The 22,841-nt window shown below is 42.4% G+C and overlaps 1 protein-coding gene across 1 annotated transcript; it reads left to right on the top strand.

The window, feature by feature from the left end:
- The first annotated feature begins 12,983 nt into the window (after window positions 1–12,983).
- Window positions 12,984–13,923, top strand: LOC106096573 (olfactory receptor 867-like). The gene is given in 3 exon segments (XM_019367227.1): window positions 12,984–13,443; window positions 13,660–13,685; window positions 13,687–13,923. Coding segments are annotated over 3 exon segments (723 nt in total).
- The last annotated feature ends 8,918 nt before the right edge of the window (window positions 13,924–22,841 follow it).

Raw genomic sequence — 22,841 nt, 5'->3', positions numbered from 1 at the left:
TCTCGCCTGAAAATATGTTAAAAGTTTAATTTGTGACCCAGAAAGATTAATAAGAGTAATTTTAAAACTTAGTAGCAGCCGCCATTGCCGGAAACTGGAGCTTGGCTGGGCCGCGCTATGAATTCTGGGATATGTTGGGCCACGAAGGACACACCCGAACCATCCTTCAAATTCGGGGAAAAGGAGGACACATTTGTCGGCTGCATTCGGAGGAGTCTACGAATTTGGACAGCCTTCGGTGCGTCGCTGTGACGTAATCGGTCTACAAATGCGTCCTCAGGAGGATGCAGCCCATGAATTTGGACACAGCTCCTGAATTGGGATACAGCCATACATACATGTTTTGGTTCATGCAACTGGTCCGTCGGGTTATTGTCTCCCCAGATACATTTCCGTTGTGTTTTGTGTGCTTTTGCAGCGTTTTTCTTTTTGCAGGTGTTTTCTTTTTGCAGCGTTTTTCTTTTTGCAGCGTGTTTCTTTTTGCAGGTGTTTTTCTTTTGCAGCATTTTTCTTTTTGCAGGTGTTTTTCTTTTTGCAGCATTTTTCTTTTTGCAAGTGTTTTCTGAAGTTGCAGTCCGTTTGGCCTCTCAGGGCCACCGTATGGAGTTCCTCTGAGTGGTTGCATAAATCTGATTGCGTCTTTATTTCTTACCTGCTTCTCTACTTCTGTTTTACTTTTTAACATTCCTGATGTGATTTTCTGTCCATCTTTGGTCATAGTTTTACCTTTCCTTAGCTGTATTGTCATGCTGGAATTAGCCAAGTGTATTTCAGTAACAAACTGTGAGAAAAACAGGTAATTTGTATCTTTATAAAAATCTTGCATCAATGTTGAAAAGCCTGGACTTGAAGTAAGCACTTGGTGTGAGTTTGAGACGTCTCTTTTCATCAAGTGTATTCTGACCAGTAGGAAACTGCACGGGAAATGCCATGGCTTCCAAGTGAGGAGTTCTGAAAAAACTAACGGAATTGTTTCTTTCTGCAGGAGCCATACAATATGTGTTATCAGTGAAACAGAGAATCTCTTCTGAAATGTCTATAGGCTGCAGACAACTTTCTAGAGCAAAACCTCCATTGTTCAAATCACTTTCTGGTTCCTCTGGATTTTGTTCCTCTGGTTGTTCTTAACAGGATACCATATTAATATCTTGTTCACTTTCAGACTGAGTTTCACACAAAAGGGCATCTTTTTCATACGTGTCAATTTCCATTAAATCTGCTTCATCATAATCCCCGCTTCCCATGCTGGCTTCATCACTGCTGTCATCATCAGGTAACGTTGGATCACAAAGCAATGCATTATCTCTGATATTGATGTCTGTGTACTGTGGATGAATTTGTTTCAGTTTACGCAGGGCTTAGATCAGTTTAGACCAGGTGACAGTCTGGAACAGCTGATGGCCTTTGTAGCACAGTCGTCTTTTCAATTTCACCCTCATTATCTGTGAATGACTTCTGAGTCTGAGTAAACATTCAACTCTTTCTTGGACTTCAGATGGTACACACACCACATTACCACGTATGAGCCTTTGTCTGCCCTTTGGAAGTGGAATAATCTTAGCAAATGGTATGCATTTGGCAATCAGATGTCTCTCGAGAATATTCAGATCACACAGTTCAGCTGGAATATCCTGCAATTCTAAACCATTGACAGCAACAAGCCTTGGCATGCGTCCACTTTTTAGGGAACTGTGACACGTGTGACAGATATACTCTTTTTTTTCTCTCAGCAGGAAAACTGCAGTGATCATTACATGCTTCATCATACACATGAACAAATTTACCAGTTAACACTGCTGAGCTACAGTTTGGTGTTTAGAGTAATTTTTTCTTTTGCAGGTTTTCACCTGATTAGGAAAAGAAGCTTTTTAGACAAACAGTACAAACATAAGATGGTGCTGACTTAATATTTGATCTGAAACGAGATACGGCCTCATTCATTAAAGTGTTATCTGGATGACACTGTAAACTTTCAGCTGGTCGATGCATTTGACGATATTTTCTTTTTATGTTCATTGCACATCTGATATTGTGCATCTGTCTAAAAGAAAAACCGTTTCAATATTTTTCTCTCATTCGTCCCCTCATATTGTCCTTGTGTTGTTGCTGAAATTTTCTCTCTTCTCTGTAACGGTTAGTAATGTAAGATCGTTTTTTCTGTTTAAAGGCTTCACTTTCTTTATATAGCTTGCATATAAAGCTTTCATCAAAAGTGTACATCTGCCTTTCTTTCTTTTTCTGATTTTCCTTCCTTTGTGGTAGTTTTTGTTGGGACAATAATCTTCTCCTTGACCTTGGGTCCAGTAGGGGGCGCGTTATGGAGTACACGCGTAAACCACGAGGTCCCACTTATCTGTTAAATTACTTTATGGTTCACCTATTGTGGCCCAATTCAGAGATTCCTTAAGCCAGAGGTTCCCAAAGTGTGGGGCCCGCCCCCTAGGGGGGCGCAGAGCCATTGCAGGGGGGGCGCGGTATGAAAAGGAAAAAAAAAGAGCGCTTGGACACTGTGGACAGGTTTTTGACGGGGCTCCCACACAAACGCAAAGCAGGAGATGAAGCATCGCCAAATATGTTTCCAAACCAACTTCCTTCCAAGCCAAAGACTAGAAAATATGGTGAAGCATATCTTCCCTTTGGCTTCACCTGCACAAGTGCCAAGGTAGGTCTCCCCTGCAAAATTAGTTTCCCTGCGTCGGGAGCACGCGCTGGGCTCTCCAAATCACGGACAAACAGTATCCCACATTCTTGATTTTTAGTTCACAAACACTTCTTGTAATAACTAACTACTCCTGACATTTTGGACATGTTAGCTCTTTATGCAGTAAAGTTACAGTGAGATACAAATAATATCAAGCTGATCCTGCCGTAATTTGTTCCCCCGGTTCAAATCACGGACAAACAGTATCCCACAGCTGTTTATGTGTTTAAACCCATTTTGCACAGAGAGGCATTTTTTGAAAAATGTATTGATAGCAATGTTGAATATTATTACACAGGAAAAAAAACAACTACACGTAAAATAATTACACAGTGACGCCTCTGCCTTTCTAAATGGAGGGACAGTAACTGCGTGTGTGTATGTAAGCGTGTAAAACCTGAAGATAGTCAGATTAACAGTATTTTGTCTCTATCTGCCATTCTGCAATTCATCTCATGTAAACAATAATGTGGCGCACAGCATGACGTGAAAGGAGCCACATACTTTTGACGTTTTAAATAATCTCCGTTTTCGGTGAATCGCAACGCCGTTTACGTGTTGACGAAAAGCCCAAACGCATAGAAACAGCTGAGTTTTCAAAAATACCCGTGTAGGTGTGGACGTAGCGTAAAAGAGTTAGTAGTGTATTTTATTACTGCCTGTAATTTATTGCCGTTTACTTGTATTTGCTTAATTGTTTACTAAATGTTTGAGGTGTGAAATAAACCGCAATGGAGTTTGTAAACAAAATATGGGTGTGTGTGTTTGGAGGATGTGTTTGTGTGTGTGTGTGTGTGGGGGGGGGGGTCAGGTGGTGGGGGGGCGCGAACATTTTTCTTGTAAAAAAGGGGGGCCTGGGAAAAAAAGTTTGGGAACCACTGCCTTAAGCTCTATTAGGAAAGTCAGCATTGTTTTAGCTGTTGTTTTTTCTGTCTTTTTGGCTTATCTCAAAGTGAAATGCCTCCTAAGCAGTCTGCTACAGGAGCACAGGCTAGCTGTTTAGAGACCGCTAGCAAAACTACCGTTGATCCGGCGACACTGCTAGCTTTTCGCAATATTCTCAAAGAAGTGATTCAAGAGGAAAATGGCAACCTACGGGAGGAAATTAAATGAGCCATTTCGCCCATCCAAACCGCTCTTGGCGAATGTACTGAGAAGTTCGGCGAACACGAAGAAGGCCTGAATAATCTGGATAAGCGGCTAGAAGTTACGGAGACATGTTTCGCAGATCTGAGTAACCAATACAAGAAGTTACTGCTGAAAACGGACGACTTGGAGAATTGGGGAAGACGATGCAACTTGCGTATATTAGGAGTGCCTGAGGGAGCCAAACAAGGGAATCCCACTAAATTTGTTGCTGATGTGTTGCACATTGTACTGGGTGGTCCCGGCGGTTTGGAGCAGGCTCCGATCCTGGACAGAGCTCTCCGGGCGGCGGTTGGGCTCCCCACGGAGGGATAGTGACTGCGGCCGTTCATTGTCCGTATCCACTACTACCAGGAGAAGGAACGGATACAGTGCTTAGCCAGACAAAAAGGCCGGCTGGAGTTTCAAGGGAAGCAGATCTTCATTTTCCTGACTACAACGCCGACCAGGCCAGACGCCGGGCTGCTTTCAGTGAGGTAAAGGGACTACTACGGAAAAAAGATGGAGTTCGCTACGGTCTTCTTTATCCTGCTCGGCTTCGGATCTCATTTAATGGAGAAACACAGGTATTCGACTCTCCTAAAGCAGTGAAAGATTTCATCGACTCCAAGATTGAGTCATCTCCCGAATGACGCCCGGGACTTTCATACCAACGTGACTATATTTTTGTCAATCAATAAACGGACGATCTGTGGTTTAGCTTAGTTTCATGTTCAAGGTTCATTTAGAAATCTCAGATGTTGGTGAGTTTGCCCTTGTTTCCTGGGAGGTTAACTACATTCCAGTGCTTGTCACTTAAAAGGGACTCTGGGGTCAGCTTTGATGAGAAGTGAAACAGGTCCGTTTTTTGGTTACAGGTAAATTTGATGTAGGAGTTTTTTTCTCTTTCCTTCTCTTAATTATTTTTACTCTATTATGTTGGACTTTGTGACTTTCTAACTTGAATATATTTTGGACTACATGTGTGATTCATAGTTCAGATGCTTCTACTTATGTGGGGCTGTGGTTATGAATAAGGTGAATGGGACTCTTAATAGAAACAGTGGAGCTTTGGGAAATTGGTGTGTGTCGTTTGGGGACAACACTGAACACGGAGAAGTGGGTGGGAGGGATTTATCTATTTTTTCTTTTGTTTTTTGGTTTTTTTTCTCGTTTTTGTTGTATATTATTTGCTCAGATCATTGTTAACAACAGCATTTCAGTGTACACCCATGATAGAATTGGTATTTGCGATTGGGACCGCCTTTTTCATCATGTACTTATATGGTGATGACTTCTGTTGATGACACTTCAACTGCTGTGGCTGCCATGTTAACTTTATTAGTTTGAATGTGAAGGGATTGAACCACCCAGTGAAATGAAATAAGGTACTCTCATCTTCTTTATCTTAAAGTACATGTAGCCTTTCTTCAAGAAACACACCTTAAGAATAAAGATCATGCCAGATTAAGACGAAATTGGGTTGGGCAAATTTTTCATTTCAAAGTCAGTGGTAAAGCCAGAGGCGCAGCAATTTTGATCAATAAGAATACACCATTTATAGTCTCTCACACAATAGCTGACCCAAATGGTCGCTATGGAGTTGTGACAGGATCCCTGTTTAATACTTCACTTATTTTAGCAAACGTATATGCTCCGAATTGGAATGACTCAGCATTTTTCAATGACCTTCTTAATTCCCTTCCACAGATTAATACACACCAATTGATCCTTGGAGGAGACATGAATACTGTTATGGATCCAGTACTAGATCGCTCCTCAAATAAAAGACTTTCACTCCCTAAATTCTCATTAGCATTACAGTCACATTTACAAACCTATGGGGCTGTTGATGCGTGGCGATTTCTCTACCCCTCCACTAAACAATATTCCTTTTTTTCTGAATTGTTTGAGGCTTTTTTTGATGGAATGACAGTTCCGACTTTAACCTCGGCATTCAGAGACCAATTGGAGGAGCAAATTACAGTGGATGAAATTAAATTGGCGATTAGCTCAATGCAGAATGGCAACTCCCCGGGTCCGGATGGGTATCCGGTTGAACTTTTCAAGACCTTTAAAGACAATTCATCACCTTTATTACGAGACATGTTCATTGAGTCATTTGTTTCAAAATGTCTTCCCCTAACACTTCGACAAGCAACCATCTCACTCCTACTGAAGCCAAATAAGGATCCACTAGAGTGTTCATCATATCGTCCTATATCACTCTTAAATGTAGATTTAAAAATACTGTCAAAAACACTTGCTCTCAGGTTAGAGCAATATCTACCGTTGTTAATTTCTCCCGATCAGACAGATTTCGTGAAGGGTAGGCATGGTTTTTTCAACCTGCGCAGGTTTTTAAACATATTACACACCAAGTCAACTACAGCCCCTGAAATTGCCTTATTACTCGATGCTGAGAAGGCATTTGACCGGGTGGAGTGGGATTATCTGTTTTATACTCTAAATAAATTTGGATTTGGCCCTAATTTCATTTCATGGATTCAGTTACTTTACTCCTCACCTATGGCACGTGTTAGAACAAATTCGTTATTCTCTACTTATTTCCCACTTCTCCGTGGTACGAGACAAGGGATGTCCCTTATCCCCTCTTCTTTTTGCGTTATCAATTGAACCATTGGCGATTAAGGTGCGAGCTGACAATTGCATTAAGGGCATCTTCAGAGCTGACCAGGAGCACAAAATATCCTTATATGCTGACGATCTCCTGCTGTATATGTCAAAGCCTTTATGTTCTTTTCCCCGTGCTCTTGGCATTTTTGAATGTTTTGGCAATATTTCAGGTTACAAGTTGAACCTGCGTAAAAATGAACTTCTCTGTGTCAACTCTATAGCCAGGAAGATTTCATTTTCAGATTTTCAATTTAAAGTTAGATCAGTGTATGTGGCCTATCTGGGGGTTAAGGTTACCCACTCATACAAAGGTCTTTATGAAAGAAACTTTGTCCCGCTGCTTAAGAATACTGAGACAGATCTTCAGAGATGGAACAATTTACCTCTGTCATTAATTGGCTGCATCAATTCTATCACAATGAACATACTACCCAAGTTCCTTTATTTATTTCAATGTATCCCATGCTACTTACCCAATAAGTATTTTATAACACAGAATAAGCATATCTCTGCATTTATTTGGAATGGCAAAAGTCCACGAATTTGTAAAGATTTCATGCAGAGAACTAGGCCAATGGGTGGATTAGCCTTGCCAAACTTTCAGTCTTATTATTGGGCAGCAAATATTCGAAATATGCTGTACTGGATGAGTAAGTTTACTGCAGAGACTCCAGCTTAGCTCCAAATTGAGTCACCCAATTGTGGCAAAACATGCCTATCAGCTTTGTTGAGTTCAGCTCTCCCATTAGAACTATACACCTATAAACATAACCCTTTGTTGTATGACTCGCTCAGAATCTGGGTGCAATGTAAGAAAAGGTTTGGGTTACACTTAATGTCAATTAAAGGACGTATCAGCTCAAATCATATGTTCCCACCCTCCATGATGGACTCTGCCTTTAAAATATGGGAAAGTAATGGACTTAGAAATATCAAAGACCTTTTTGTAGATGGAATTTTTGCCTCATTCACGCAGCTCCTGAAGCAGTTTAATGGTCCTCGGCAACATTTTTTCCGCTATTTACAAATTCGCCACTTTGTAAAGAGTCGATTTCCTTCATTTCCGGAACTACCTGAGGAAACTTCTTTGGATAAAATTATTAATATAAACATTCATAAGAGAGGGGCGATTAAAGAAATCTATGCTACATTATTAGATCTTCAATGTCCTTCTCTCTCCATCCTTAAAATACAGTGGGAGAAAGACCTTGGGATGACTATAACAGATGAACTCTGGCAATCTTTTCTCCATAGGGTACACTCTTCTTCGATATGTGCCAGGCACGGGCTCCTCCAATTCAAGGTCCTACACCAGGGGTCTGCAACCTTTTACACCCAAAGAGCCACTTGGACCCGGTTTCCACGCAAAAGAAAACACTGGGAGCCGCAAATACTTTTTGACATCTAAAATGAAGATAACACTGTATATATTGTTTTCTACCTTTGTGTGAACAACTAAGGTGTGCTGCTTATGAAATCCATGAAGTGCTACAGAGAAAATTACATTTTATTTATGTAATCAACACATTTTGAACTCTTAAAGAAATATAACAAAAGCAAAGACACCCAGCTGAACTAAAATGATCCATGTAGCAAACAAAAACTGTTGTGAGCCGCCACCCTTATATCGCCTTTGGGCTTTTGGAGCCTTGACCTGACTTTTAAAAAATAATTGGTAAAAAAGCTCTATGCTGCTGAAAAATGAAAAATAGATATTTGCAAAATTCTGCCTAAATATGTATTTTACCTGGTTAATGCGTGCGGCGGGGGCGTGGTCTGCAGCGCCGCTGCAGGGGAGGCGGACGCACCTGAGCGGCACCCGCAATCACGCCTCGCCGCCTTAAAGTCTGTGCTCTCTCTGCTGTTGTTGTTGGTGGTGTGTGTCGGGCTGTGAGCTGCGAAGCTACAGCCGGCTGTATGCGTACAGCATCCGTGTGTGAAAAGTGCTCAATAAAGAGATTCTGAAAAGCGCGTTCATGCAAACATCGTCGGGTCTGCCGTGATGTGTTTACAATGGGACTTCTGATCCTGAACCTCTGCTCACAGCGTCTGCTAATCGGTGCTGTGCGAAGTCAGTTTACGCAGGACTGTAAGCTGTCATCTGTAGTCTGTGAGGCGTGAGCAGTGTTTGTCTTTAACATAGTTCACGGTGGAGCTGCTGACATAATGTGGATCCGAAGATCCATAATTGGCCTACCTGGGGTTGAAAGTTTCGATAAATGCACGGTGTTTCGGCGGGTATACCGGCTTCCGCCAGTGTGACGCTTATATTGAGCGAGGAAAAAATAATAGAATATAATTTTATATTTATATTTCAATATCACAATAATCTTCCAATTTAGAACTACAAGTTTAAAAGAACTAACATAAATAAAATACACTTCAGCTAAATACTTCTAATTTATTTTCCCTAAACCAGGCGGAGCCGCAGTATAAGGACTAAAGAGCCGCATGCGGCTCCGGAGCCGCGGGTTGCCGACCCCTGTCCTACACCGATTACATATCTCCAAGGAAAAGTTAGCCAAATTCTATCCAGGAGCTGACCCCCTGTGTAACAGATGTACAGCAGAAACAGGTTCGCTCCTTCATACCTTTTGGACATGCCCCAATCTTCATAACTATTGGGTGTGTCAGGTTTCCTGGGTCGTTGACCCAGTGTTTTCTGTTTTGTCATGTTCAGTTTATTTTGCCACTTCCATGTTTTTCACTTCCTGTTTCCTGTTTCAGCCTGTGTACCTGTGTATCGTTAGTGCAATTATGTTCAGCTGTTCACTCACCGGTCTCTTACACCTCAACTTGACAGGGTGTCTATATTTAACACCCTTTCAGAGATGTATAACGTTAAATATGATCCTTCTGCTCTAACGTCTATCTTTGGGGTGATACCTCAAAACATCACTTTGCCAAAATACTATTCGAATTCTACTGCCTTTGCTTCACTTATTGCAAGGCACCTTATACTTTTAAGATGGAAGCTCCTCCCACACATGAACAGTGGCTTGCAGAGCTCATGAGGTTTTTGCATTTAGAAAAGATGAGGTATACACTGGCAGGTTCAACCACCAAATTTCTTAAAGCATGGCAGCCATTCCTGATGTACATGGAAACATTTAAAATGACCACCTTATCATGACCGGATACCATATCTCTATATTACTATCATAGTTAACTGTACACTGAATGTCCCTTAAAGATTTTATTTTTATACTTGTGTTTGTTGTTGTTTGTTTGTTTTTGTTTTGTTTTGTAGGGGTTTCTTTGGTTTGTTTGTTTGTTTTCCTTCTCTCTTTCTGTTATCTTTTGGGGTATTGTAAATACTGAACAGCAAACTACTGTATGTTCAAAGTTTTGTTATCAACATGCTGCTGTGACTGAAAATAAAATAATTTAAAAAAAATAATCTTCTCCTCATTTTTTGCCTTCGGTGTTTATTACGTTTCAACAGGTTATGTGAGAGTTCCTGTGTTGTCTTAGTTGAATATGAGGCAGTGTTTGACTCATTCTGAGGAACAAAATCTGATGTTACCTGAGTTTCTATCACAGAATTTGCAGAGGTCTCATTTTCAAAATAATCAGAAAGACGATTGTTCGTCTCAGCAGCATCTGTCTCATTGGAACAATCTACTCTGGATGATGTCACTTCAGTGGTTAAAGTGTCAGTCACAGTTTTCCGTGTCTGCTCAGTATGTGTTTTGGAGTTTAATTCATGAACAGATTCATTTACAGCTGGTGCTGGAACACTTGTTGGGGGTTGTCCGTATTCAGTGGTTTGATTTGCATCTCTTTGGTCAGTGGTGTTTTCACTGTGAAACTCAAAAGGCTGAAGCTCATAAGTGCAGGTTGGGGTGATGCTAAACATTCGGTACAAACGTTTGAGCCTGTCAATCATGTCATTAAACTGCAGCTCCACCACTTACACCTAGCGACAATAGCATTTCTGTAGACAGGGACGGACTGGGACTAAAAAACAGCCCTGAACTTTGACTGGGCCCGGCCCAAAGCAATCGGCCTGCGGAAACTCGGCAATAATAATGCTTGGCATGAGTGTTACAAGACTTTAATTGTGGCTTATGCTATCAAACCATCAAAATTATAGCAACAGTGCTGATGTTGACTAGATGTTGTATTGAAAGTATATTATTATAGATTAACTTGAATACTCACATAGAAATGGAGGTCTCAACATACTGCAGTGCCTCTGGGTGAACCAAAACATAACGGTTATCTGAAACACACAACACATAGTACTGTATGAGTTATGATAAATCACAAAGTAAAGAGGTTTTAGTATGCAGGTTAACTTTAATACTCACCTTACTCAATGTTGGGGGATAAGTATTTTCTTCAACAGGTCGCTTTTTTCTGCAACTCTGTCTATGACCAAGTCATTGTCAAGGGACATGAGTATGTCTTTCTCTGTAGTCATAAGCATGAATGCTTCCCGGTGTTCTTGCTGTTTTTTTTTTTTTTTGAAAGAAGGAAGTTATAATTTAAGGGGTTTTTGTAACTTCAAAACAGGGAAGGTACGTACTACAAGAAAAACCTTTTGTGTGTCTGTTCATGGAGTAAAACTGTGGAACAGTCTGAATATGGAATTAAAGCAATGTCCAAACATAAAACAGTTCAAAAAGAGTTATAAAAATATGATCTTCTCAAAAAATAAAGAAAGGGAAAATATTGAAATTAAGTTAATGTCTCTATTTAAAAAAATTCATGATGTGATATTATAGTATATAGTATATCAGAAATCTGTTCACTATTTTTATTACAGGTTATATCAGTAAGGAAGCTGACTAAATATTAACTGATAACTTATGGCAAAGGGGTGGGATTAAATAAGTGTTCCCTTTCAACATGTAAATGAATCAGAAAGGTAGCAATATTGAAATGTACTGACTTTTGTATAGTATTTTTTTTCTCTCTTATTTTCTTTTCTAAATGTACCTGTATATTGTTTACATGTTTGAAATAGATTAACAATCAATCAATTAACAATCAATCAATCATCACAGCCAACCCCTACCATCCTGACCTTGTACTCTTCAAGTGCAGACATTTTAAGCCGTGGCCACTGAGCTGCCAGACACTTTAACTCAGACTGCAAATTGACAGCTGTTGCTCTGCTGTCAAACCTGAGCAGGCATTTGCTAAGTTCTTGAAATGCCGAATCAGGCAGAGTACCTGATGCCACTTCAGCAAAGTTTCTTGGATCAAGAAGGGCCAAGTCGGTATAGAGTGCAGCATGGGTCAGAAAATGCTTGTGAACCTGTGAACCTGCTGCAAGGTGCTGCTGCTAGCTGTGCTGCTAAATATGTCGGTTAGTCTGTGACATTTAGGGGCTTCAGCTTCTAATGCCCGCAATTTTTTTTCTCTTGCCTTCTCAGCCCCACCCTTTTCTTTCCTTTTTTTACGTGCAGCCGTGTTTTGCATCTTTTCTTTCCACCGTCTTTGCCTCCTACTCCACTTCTTCTTCTCCTTGCCTGTTGGCCACAGCCAATGCAGCTGGCATCCCACTTAGATCTGCAGTGCTGCCCCCTAGAGTACTGGAGTGTGAAAGAGATTAGTGAGGCAAAAAAACAGGTGTTGAAAGCATGCGTGGAGAGTGGTGGGCCAGCCCGCCGGCCTTCTTGGAGTACCGGTCGTTCTGTGATGCTCCAGAATCCACAGATGCCCAGTCCGCCCCTGCCTGCTGCTGTCAGACCTGCAGGTATCAGGCTTGTGATGTTCTCCTTTATAGCAGACAGTAATTAATTTTTTTGAGTGGCACAAATAATTTGTTAACATGACACAAAGTTACTTTATAAAGGTGGCTCTCCATCTTCTGCATCTGTGAAAGTTCCAGCACATAACTACTCTTTAAAGGTGTTTACTAGAAAAAAGATATAGCTACATAGACCCAAGTTTCACTATAAAAGCTACCTAAAAGTTTTGTAACACTTTTTCTTCTCCAGAAAATGGAATAAAATACTTTGACTTCCTGCTAATATTAGCTCCATCCTAGCCATGAAGAGGGTGCAGTGTTGTAGCTGGACACTTTTAACATGAACCTTGATTTCTTTCATTTTGTGCTTTTGTCTTTTGTTTTTTGTTTTTTTTGTATTGATTTAAATAGTCTGCTGAAAACAAAATGAAGATTATTGTAAGCATGTGAACATTTACTTCCAATCCAACTTTATTGTGCCAAAAAGTTTGGGAACCACTGGGTTATTGTGATCATGTGAGCATTACCTTTTCGACTTTTATCCTGCCATTGAGGGGATGATATCATCTTTTTGCAATATCTGATGCAATAAAGACATTTCACATTCTTATGTCTAATTTGATTGGAAGAGGGAGGTGTCCAATTGAAACTTACGGTTCTTTCAAAGCCTTAAAATGAAAAGTTTAAATACTGGCCAGTAAAAGCAAAGGTGTTTGACTGAGCTCAGAGGTGTTTGTGAAGTCTTATAAAGATTTACCACGTACTTTATCCATATTTGCTTTGCTTTTTTCCTTCTTCTTCTTCAACTTTCAAAACAATATGTCTTCACAGAATGCTTCAATCAATGTAACACACTTTATTATAGGTGGTTTTGACACGCTCAGTAGACCTATTGCTGTTGGTGTGGTTATACTAATAATCTATCTTCTTGCTGTTCTTGCCAATATGGCAAATATTATGTTTATTATTTCTGACAAGAGATTACATAAACCAATGTACCTTATGATTTGCAACCTTGCTGTTGTTGATATAGTGTACACCTCCAGTTGCAGTCCAACAATGATTGGGGTTCTACTTGCAGGTGTTAATACTGTATCCTATGTGGAGTGTTTAATTCAAATGTGTGCTTTCACTTTGGGAACATCAATGGAGTCGTTTGTTTTAGCATTTATGGCATTGGATAGATTCATTGCAATAATTTATCCTTTCCAGTATCACAGTTATTTAACAAACACACGTGTTCTTATTCTTACATTTATCATGTGGTTTGTTAACTGGTGTTTTATGTGTTATATGCCTGCAACAGTTGTCCCCCTCCCACACTGCAGTTCAAGGCTGATATACAGCTTCTGTGACTTTGCTGCTATAATAAGAACAACCTGTGTTAACCCAGAGAAATATTTCAATGAAGCTGCCATAATAATGTTTTTTATTTTATTTTTCACTTTCATTTTCATTTCTCTTTCATATTGTGGAATCTTACTTTTTGTAAAATTATCTTCAAATAATGGAAAAAAAGAAAATGGGGAGCACTCTTGTGAGTCACTTAATTTGTGTAATTCTTCATTACTGTCCTGCATTTGTTCACATTATCTTCACCAGGTTTGGTGTGGTATTAACTCTTGAGGAACGCCAAGGTTTAGTAATTGGTGCAGTCCTCGGTCCATGTCTTGTAAATCCTTTTGTGTACTGTCTTAGAACGAAAGAAATTAAACAGAAGCTCCTTAAGATTTTCACACATCTGACTAAAATCTTGTGAACTGAGTGTGCTTTTTTAAGGATAAAAACAGTAATAGCCTTACTTTACATTGGTGCATATTTTCTGAACATTTTGTCACAAAATGTTTGAAACACCATTCACCTGGACTGAGACAGAAGTGAGAATTATTCTATTTTGTGGGTTTAACAAAAGATATTTGCCTTACCTTAACTTTTTATTCAACAAAAACTAACCAACTTTAGTAATGATTTATTTGAACTGCCTCAATAATTCTTTTGTTTGTTTCCAGACCTTCAGTAATGTCTGATCAGGTGTTTGGAATCCAAGGATACTATTTAATACCTGAAAGCAACAATCAGTTTTTATAACATTTCAAAAATGATCAAAATGAATGAATGGCTCCAACACCAGCCTAACATAGTTGAGATAGCTAAGCTAGTGGACTGCTGTATTTTGACAGACATTTCAGTTTGGTTTGTTAAATGATCGTATATCAGAGAGACATAAAACACACACCTAGTAAAAGAAAATGCTTGCTTGTATTGGTAACATCCCCCTCTCATTCCAAATACCTTAGCACTGCTAGCAGCAACTCTTACAGCTACATTGACAAAAGAAGACATGTTTTTGATGATATATTCAGCCTAATATGCATTAAATTCCCTCCAACAGACATTAGTAAATCATGTTTATATACAGACTCCTCCCATAATTTTGCACTCTGAAAAGGAAACTTCTACACAGATATGCAATAAGATCAGACACAAAGACACTATTGTGGCAGATTTTTAAAGACTTATATACAGCCTCGCTTATACACATAACATGCTTTTGAAAATGTATGATTTTATCTATGTTTTTTTTCTTAATAGGAGAAATTGTGAATTTTTTTTTTTTAACAAATTTGTAAATTACTTAAAAAAATGTTTACAGAAGTAGCTGTTCTTGAGGAAGCATTGAGGATCTGTACTTGGGCACAGCTAGCAGTCACACTATATAAATTCCATACCCAAGTCTTACTTAACTGTGCCTAAGCCCACATTTTTGAGAAGGCCAAGGCTTGGTTTACTTGTTAGTTAGTTATTACACATGTCCAGCTGAACCCCATAGATGACTGTGAGAACACTTTTTGCTATGCACGATCAAATGTGGCAACTTTTATGACAAGCAGGGTTTACTCTCATGATAATTTTTAGTTTGATTTAAAATACCTCTAAATTAACTTAAAATAATGATAGAAAGGATTTCCACATTAATGAATTCTATTCTATTCTATTCTATTCTATTCTAAATGCCTTTCTTTTAGCATTAAGTATTTTTCTTGGACTAACGTAATTTGTATGGGTTGGATGGAGTGAATTAAATTAAACTGCACTCAACTGCATTAAATAAGTTGATATGTCATTAATTAAATTTTTTTCTTTCTTTTTTTGCCTGTCCCGTTTGGATCTTTAGCCATCAGAATTGTTGTCTGAAGGCCAAGAAAGATGCCAAGCGGATTTACTTTACCAATTGGATCATCATGGCCTTGCCATATTGGTCCATTTGATTGACCTTTATTATAATTATGTATTTATTTGATTTGATTTTTCAGTTGTTACAGACGGGACAGACATGACTGGGGGATAGGACAGGGAGAAAAAATGAAAGAAAGAGAGGGAGAGAAAGAAAAATAGAGGGGAGAAGAGATGGTGAGAAAGGGGGGAAGAGAGAAAAAAGACGAAAGAAAAACAAACAAAACACCTGGATCACCTGTATAGGGATAAGAAAAAACAGACAAGAAAACAAACAAAACAGAGCAACATAATAAATACAACACCATCACAATAAACTAGCTAACAGTAGATAACAGTAGATACTAAATATTACATGTCATTGTGCAGTACGCAAGATCGACAGCACACAATGTGCTTTGAGGTAGCAACCAAGAAAGGTGTAGCTTGTGTCTGTGAAAACCCGCGTGCCGATCCACACATCGGCACGCTTGTATTCAAAAGGTTTCTCCATGTAATGATCTGCTAGGGAGTGTGAGGAGCCATAGCCCCGTCCCCCAGGGCATGAAGCAGGTATGGAGGAGATCCAGGCCCCAGACATCCAGAGGCCGCAGAATACGAGGACCCAAGGACGACCACTGGGGGGTAACCGTGCCACCCTCCTGGGAAGAGCTGAGGAGAGCCCCAAACGAGAGGTCACCCAGCAGCCACGGAGCAGAGGCCAGAGGGGGTTGCAGTGACGTGCCCGAGGGGCTCTGCTGGCAGCCAGCTGTGCCAGAGAGGACCGGGCCTCAGGCCCAGAGGCCTGCGGGCACCCCACTCCCCGGAAAGGGCCCAGCCGGGCCACAGGCGCCAGGCCCCGCCAATCGGCCAACGGGAGTGAGCCAGTACATACATGAGCGCTCAGCCCCAGACACCAAGAACCACCAACAAACCAACATCTGAGGGAATCAGCCACTGGCAGGGAGTGTGGTGAGGGGAGATAGGCCTCCATACCTTGGAGAGCCTGAGATGTTCCCAGAGAGGTGAAGTCTAAGACCCAAGCTGACATATAGACACAGATGAACAGGCGCACGGAGACACAAACGTGCATTCCCACCCCCATATACACAAACAAATACTCGGCACTCACCCGACGTGGAGACAGACACAAATAGACACTGTACACACATTCACACTCCCCAAACATACTCTATATCCCAGGTCCGGGTACTCCTGCCCCAGAGGGGCAAACCGTACCCGGACCCAGGAGATGTAACCCTTCTCTCTATTGGGTGGAGGAAAGCAGACCGCCTCCTTATCTGCAGTAGCAGGGAGGCCCCCAGACCCCAATCCTACATCCAGCACCTCCTCCCAGCCCCCCAGCCCTGACGGTTAACACAACAGAGGTGAGTGAAGACCCCAAACCTCCCTCCGCCCGCTCATATGTTGTTTTGCTGCGTGCTGTTCTAAAGTGCATTTAAAACACAAGAGGGCATCATGCTTCTTGCCAGAGAGCAGCACGGCTCCTCCCGAAAACCCTCAGTGTCTATATGTATTTAAAATTGAGGATAGGGCACCAGCGCCAGAGGTCGGTTTGAATACACAGACCATCCTCTGGACGCTGTATAACGTGCCCACCCCCAAGGCCCTATATGTATGTGTTATGAGAGTGTGAGTAATGTGGATGTCTAGGTTGCGGAATAAAATTGAGGCACAGGCGGCCAGAAGGGGACGCAGCAGGGGGAAGTGCCTCCCCTGCACCCTGGTGACACACCTGCACCCCAAGCCCTGCGTGTGTGTGGGTGTGGTGGAGCGGGAAGAGGGAGGCAGCTGAGGATGGGGAGGGAAGAAAGGGAGGGGCAAGCGGCCCCTCCCTGGGCCAGCTCGCCGCTGACCCCAGTAGGCACCCCCACACTCTGGAACCCACCAGGGCAAGGGGGCCCAGGCCCATCTGGACCGGGGCCCTCAGCAGCAGCACCACCCCGCCCCGCAGAGTCTGGGGCAGCCCACTCGACCCCACTGCAGAGAAAACTGCACCCACCCCATCATCCAATCTTCTCCCAGACTTCACAAGACAATAGACACCCAGGTTGAGTCATTCTCCACCTTTCCAATATCTCTCCCCCACCTGCAGAGTGAGCTCCTGTTTTGGCTTCCCTTCATTGGCTTCCTGTTAAATCCAGAATTGAATTCAAAATCCTGCTCCTCACATACAAGGTCTTAAATAATCAGGCCCCATCTTATCTTAATGACCTTGTGGTACCATATCACCCTATTAGAGCACTTCGCTCTCGCTCTGCAGGCCTACTTGTTGTTCCTAGAGTATTTAAAAGTAGAATGGGAGGGAGAGCCTTCAGTTTTCAGGCCCCTCTTCTGTGGAACCAGCTTCCAGTTTGGATTCGGGAGACAGACACTATCTCTACTTTCAAGATTAGGCTTAAAACTTTCCTTTTTGCTAAAGCATATAGTTAGGGCTGGACCAGGTGACCCTGAATCCTCCCTTAGTTATGCTGCAATAGACGTAGGCTGCCGGGGATTCCCATGATGCATTGAGTTTTTCCTTTCCAGCCACTCACTATGTGTTAATAGACCTCTCTGCATCAAATCATATCTGTTATTAATTTCTGTCTCTCTTCCACAGCATGTCTTTATCCTGTTTTCCTTCCTCACCCCAACCGGTCGCAGCAGATGGCCGCCCCTCCCTGAGCCTGGTTCTCCCGGAGGTTTCTTCCTGTTGAAAGGGAGTTTTTCCTTCTCACTGTCGTCAAAGTGCTTGCTCATAGGGGGTCATATGATTGTTCAGTTTTTCTCTGTATGTATTATTATAGCATCTACTGTACAATATAAAGGGCCTTGAGGCAACTGTTGTTGTGATTTGGCGCTATATAAATAAAATGGAATTGAATGGAATTGAACTGAAATCGAAAGATAGATCAAGAACCCCTTTCTCAAAACATAATGCAATAATGTATTAAGATTCAAAAGACTGCTAGCATAGCGGGGTTTTTAACAGGGCTCCCACACAAACGCAAAGCAGAAATGAAGCATCACCAAATATGCTTCCAAACCAACTTCCTTCCAAGCCAAAGACTAGAAAATATGATAAAGGCAAGGCAAGTTTATTTATATAGCACAATTCAACAACAAGGTGATTCAAAGTGCTTTACAGAGACATTAAAAACAAAAACAAATAAAAAGCATGATCTTTCCTTTGGCATCACCTGCACAACGGTGGTGCCAAGTAGGGGAGGGTTTCAATAACCGATTTTTCCGATCGATTTATTCAATCCTGAATCGATTTTTAAATATAAATGTATTTAGCCAGAAACGCGAGGTTCTCAAGTTAAAGCTCACAAAACTATTTCATCAACCACCAACCAGCTAAAACAGCAAATGAGAGCAGGTAAACGGATTTCACATAAAGACGTAAACACAAAGTGTGGACCCGACGCATCAGACGCATCTGTGAGATGTCGGCTTTCTCACTCGACGGCACATACACAGACACGCCGTCGGTACTAAAAGCAGACATCTCATAGCTTCTGATGCTGCCGGTTTTGTCACTCTGCGACCAAATTCACTGAACCAGCAGCAAAAGAAGATCAAAACTACGCTTCACATTTGATAAACATCGTCATTAATTCCTTCTTACTTTGGCTGTTTTGCTTCCACCACGATAAAATCACACTTCCTGCACAGCGCTCTCTCTCTCTCTCTCTCTTTCTCAGTGTACTTCATGAACAGTTTCCCCATCTAAAAATCTCTGTTTTTTGCATCTACTTGCTTATTACGCATGAGTCTACTGTGTCTACAGTGCTGTGAGTCGCTGTTTTTTTTCTTCTTTTTTTTTTTAAAATGATAAGTGTCAATACTGATAAATGATCAGAATTATAATATTTCTGACTGTCTGAGTCAAAATTGAATCTAATCGAATCCAACTGATTGTAGAGATCAGTGATGATAACCAGCCCTAGTGCCAAGGTAGGTATCCCCAACAGAATTTGTTCCCCCTGTGTCAGGAGCACGCACTGGGCTGTCCAAATCACGGACAAACAGTATCCCACATTCTTGATTTTTAGTTCACACACACTTCTTATAATGACGAACTGTACAAAAGGCCAGCCAGTCGACAGAACTCACGAACAGAGCCACATCTGCTGAGTAAATGTATCAGCATACAGCTGCCGATTAGCCAATCAGTGGTGAGGCAAACCATCCTCCTCACCAATCAGAAGACACAATTCTACCTCATCATTACGCACACGCTTCGACGCAGAGAGTTCGGTAGTAGCTGCAGTTGGGGAGAGTCTGCAGAGGTTTAGTTTACTCACCGTGTGGATTTTCGTTCCTTCTTATGCTGTTAGCGGTGTGCGTCCATGAGACTGTAAGTTTCTGTTTTTTATCCTGTTTGTTCTTTGCTGCGGCCATTATTCTCCCTTGTTTAAATCCTTGGCGCACACTTTGTTTACCGAATGTTGCTGCCGTTTACTGCAAAGCAGCCTCTGCCATGCAGTCATTAAGGGACCGTCACTAATTTCCAATATTGGCTCTTGTGTAAAGTGCCTAGTTAGGATTTATGTAAATAGTAAAATTAGCATCTGTTGATACTCCCTTATTTTGGTTCAATGGTCCACTACCCAGTATTGTTTGTATTGTTGTATTACACATTTAATTCACTCTGTTCACGTAATTATGTAAGACTTTTATGTTCTTTCCAACAGAAACCACACCATCACTTCACCACACGGCATATAGCATTTTACAGCCCATTAAATCCCCTCACTCACATTATGGATGTGTACCTCGGATTTTTGTTAAATAAATGAGTGAACGACAGATACCTGAGTGGCAGTGGATTTTGTGGATAAGCCATCCGTTCTTATCGGACAACCCTGTTGAGATTGTGGATTCATAGAGTCAGCACCTTATCATCTTCATCATTCATAGTCAGGAGGTCAAGTCCGTCCCTCTTAAAGTGACATCCTCCATTACGTGGTCCTTTGAGCCGGATCTACAGTTTCACAGGCAAGATGGCTTTCTCATCCACTCCTCGTCCTCGTCGCGATGGTCGTCGGCCTCTTTACCTCGATGACTTCTTGGTTCAGTTGCCGAGGAGATCACTACCACAGGTGAATGCGTCGCACAACCACTCCCCTGATGACCATGGGGCACATCCCAACACCTCAGCCACTCCAGCTGACCGGGCTTCTTAGCATGGCACCTCGGACGTGGTATTATCAGCACACTGAGAGAAATGCAGGAAGATAATAATCAGCTCAGACGAGAGGTTCAAACTCTGCTTGGTGCTCTCTCTCTCCAGCCCTCAGCCCTCTAGTCGTCGCCAGCTCCCCAACCTTCTGCATTAGGCTCCAGTACCCAGGACCAGAGGCAGTCCTTGTGGACTAATTCCATGCCTCAGTCTCCTCATCCTGACCATGCCTCCAGGCATTACCCACACACTGTACATTCCTTTCACATACCAGAGGATGACATACAGGATTTACCTTGGCCAGAGGCATAACTTCCACTTGATCCTCAGAGTGCTGAGCCATTCCCTCCTCCGCCACCTCCAGTGTCAGAAATTCCTGCTAGTGCAGCATCCTTAGCTCCTTTCAGATGTACGTCACCTTATCAGTACAGTCAACTTCGTGTGACTGAACCGGTCAGGAAAATTAACATGAAGGACGAATATGGCCCTGGAGCATGTGTGAAGAGGCAGGTCACCCCTGAATATGCAGAGCCATACACCTTTCAACAACCAACAACCAGAAAGCTTCCGGGAGATGACTGAGGACCTGCCTTGCTGGCCGCCAACTGATTCAAAAGACTGGAGGAAATATGGTCAGCACGAACCTCTACCGAGTACAGAGACCGTGTACCGGGGACAAACACCACACATTCCATACGTCACGTCTGATGACCCAAGACAGTTCACTCGTTTTCGAATGGCACTTGACAATATCCTGCCTCATGATGCAACTGAACATTTCAAGTACCAGATCCTAGTCAGTCACCTCAAGTTGGAAGACGTCCTCCTGATTGCAGATTCCTACAGCAATAGCCGCTACCCATACAGTCAGACCATGTCATCTCTAATAGAGCTGTATGGTCAACCTCACAAACTTGCCCTGCAGCGGATCACTGACGTGTTGTCGGAGTCTTTGGTACGGAGTGGTGACAGCTGAGCATTCCGTCTTTTCGCCCTTAAAGTGAGGGCTCTCGTGGGAATGTTGGAACAGCTTGGGAAAGAGGGGAGAGCAGAACTAGAGTGTGGGTCACACGTCACCAGACTGCTGTCCAAACTACCACACAATCGTCGAGCGCAGTTTAAGCAGTTCATCAATCCTCTTCAGACACCCATCCCGACCTTAGCAGATTTGGCAGAGTGGCCTGAATACGAAGTCCGAATCCAAGATGATGATGTGTATTTCCATCCTCCTCAGCAACCTCGAGAGCCACGTGTGGATCGTGGGAAGGGTGCCAGACCCAAGCAGAGATCAGCAACAGTGACCACGACCGTCTTATTGGGCTACGACCCTCCTGCTAAAGGATCAGAGCCTTCGAAACAGGCATCACGTCCAGTTTCCAAACTGGGGAAGCAGAAGAAATTCTGCCCCTTCTGTAATAATCTTCAGCACAATTTCAATCAGTGCACAGATTTCAAGAAGCTCAATACAGAGCAGAAGTTGTCTTGGATTCAGACAGGCAAGCGGTGCTGGAGATGCGGAAGGGACCATCCAGAGGCGCAATGCTACCTGAAAGCTAGATGCCAGCAATGCAGTCAGGTGCATTTGGAGACACTCCATGAGGGTAATGCATTGTGATCCACTAGCTCTTACAGACCGGCGGAGGAAGCTGTCCAACCCGTCACTTACTACGTTGATCCAATCTGGGGGACCAGTTGCGTGCTACTGAAAATGGTCAGGGTGTGCCTCTATAACGGCAAAAGGAAGCTAGAGACATATGCCATCCTAGACGATGGGTCAGAGCGCACGATCCTTCTTCACAGTGTTGCCCAAGAGCTGGGCCTTCAGGGAACGAGGGAGGAGTTGGCTCTTCGAACCATCCAACAGGACATTAGAACGGTGGAAGGGCATTCCGTTTCCTTCTCTATAGCCTCCGCCACTGACCCTCGGAAACGGTTCCGGATCCAAAGAGCATTCACTGCCACTGAGCTTGGGCTTGCCAAACACTCACATCCAGTTGACACACTGCAAAGGTCATACAGCCACCTGCGAAGTCTTCCACTTCATTCGTTTCACCAAGCTCAACCATTATTGCTGATTGGCTCTGACTACCCACATCTCCTGACTCCAATAGAGCCTGTACATCTGGGTTCACGGGGAGGACCAGCTGCACTCAAGACCCGGCTGGGTTGGACTCTGCAGGGTCCAGCCAAGGTTCTCCTACATCAAGCCTCCACTCACAAGCACCCTGACTCCCTGTGCTGAACTTCTCAGTAATGTGGCCAAGCTCTGGCAG

The sequence above is a fragment of the Oreochromis niloticus genome, linkage group LG14 (genome assembly GCF_001858045.2).
Source record: "Oreochromis niloticus isolate F11D_XX linkage group LG14, O_niloticus_UMD_NMBU, whole genome shotgun sequence".
Classification (NCBI taxonomy): Eukaryota; Metazoa; Chordata; class Actinopteri; order Cichliformes; family Cichlidae; genus Oreochromis; species Oreochromis niloticus.
This window is presented reverse-complemented; position numbering and strand designations above follow the sequence as displayed.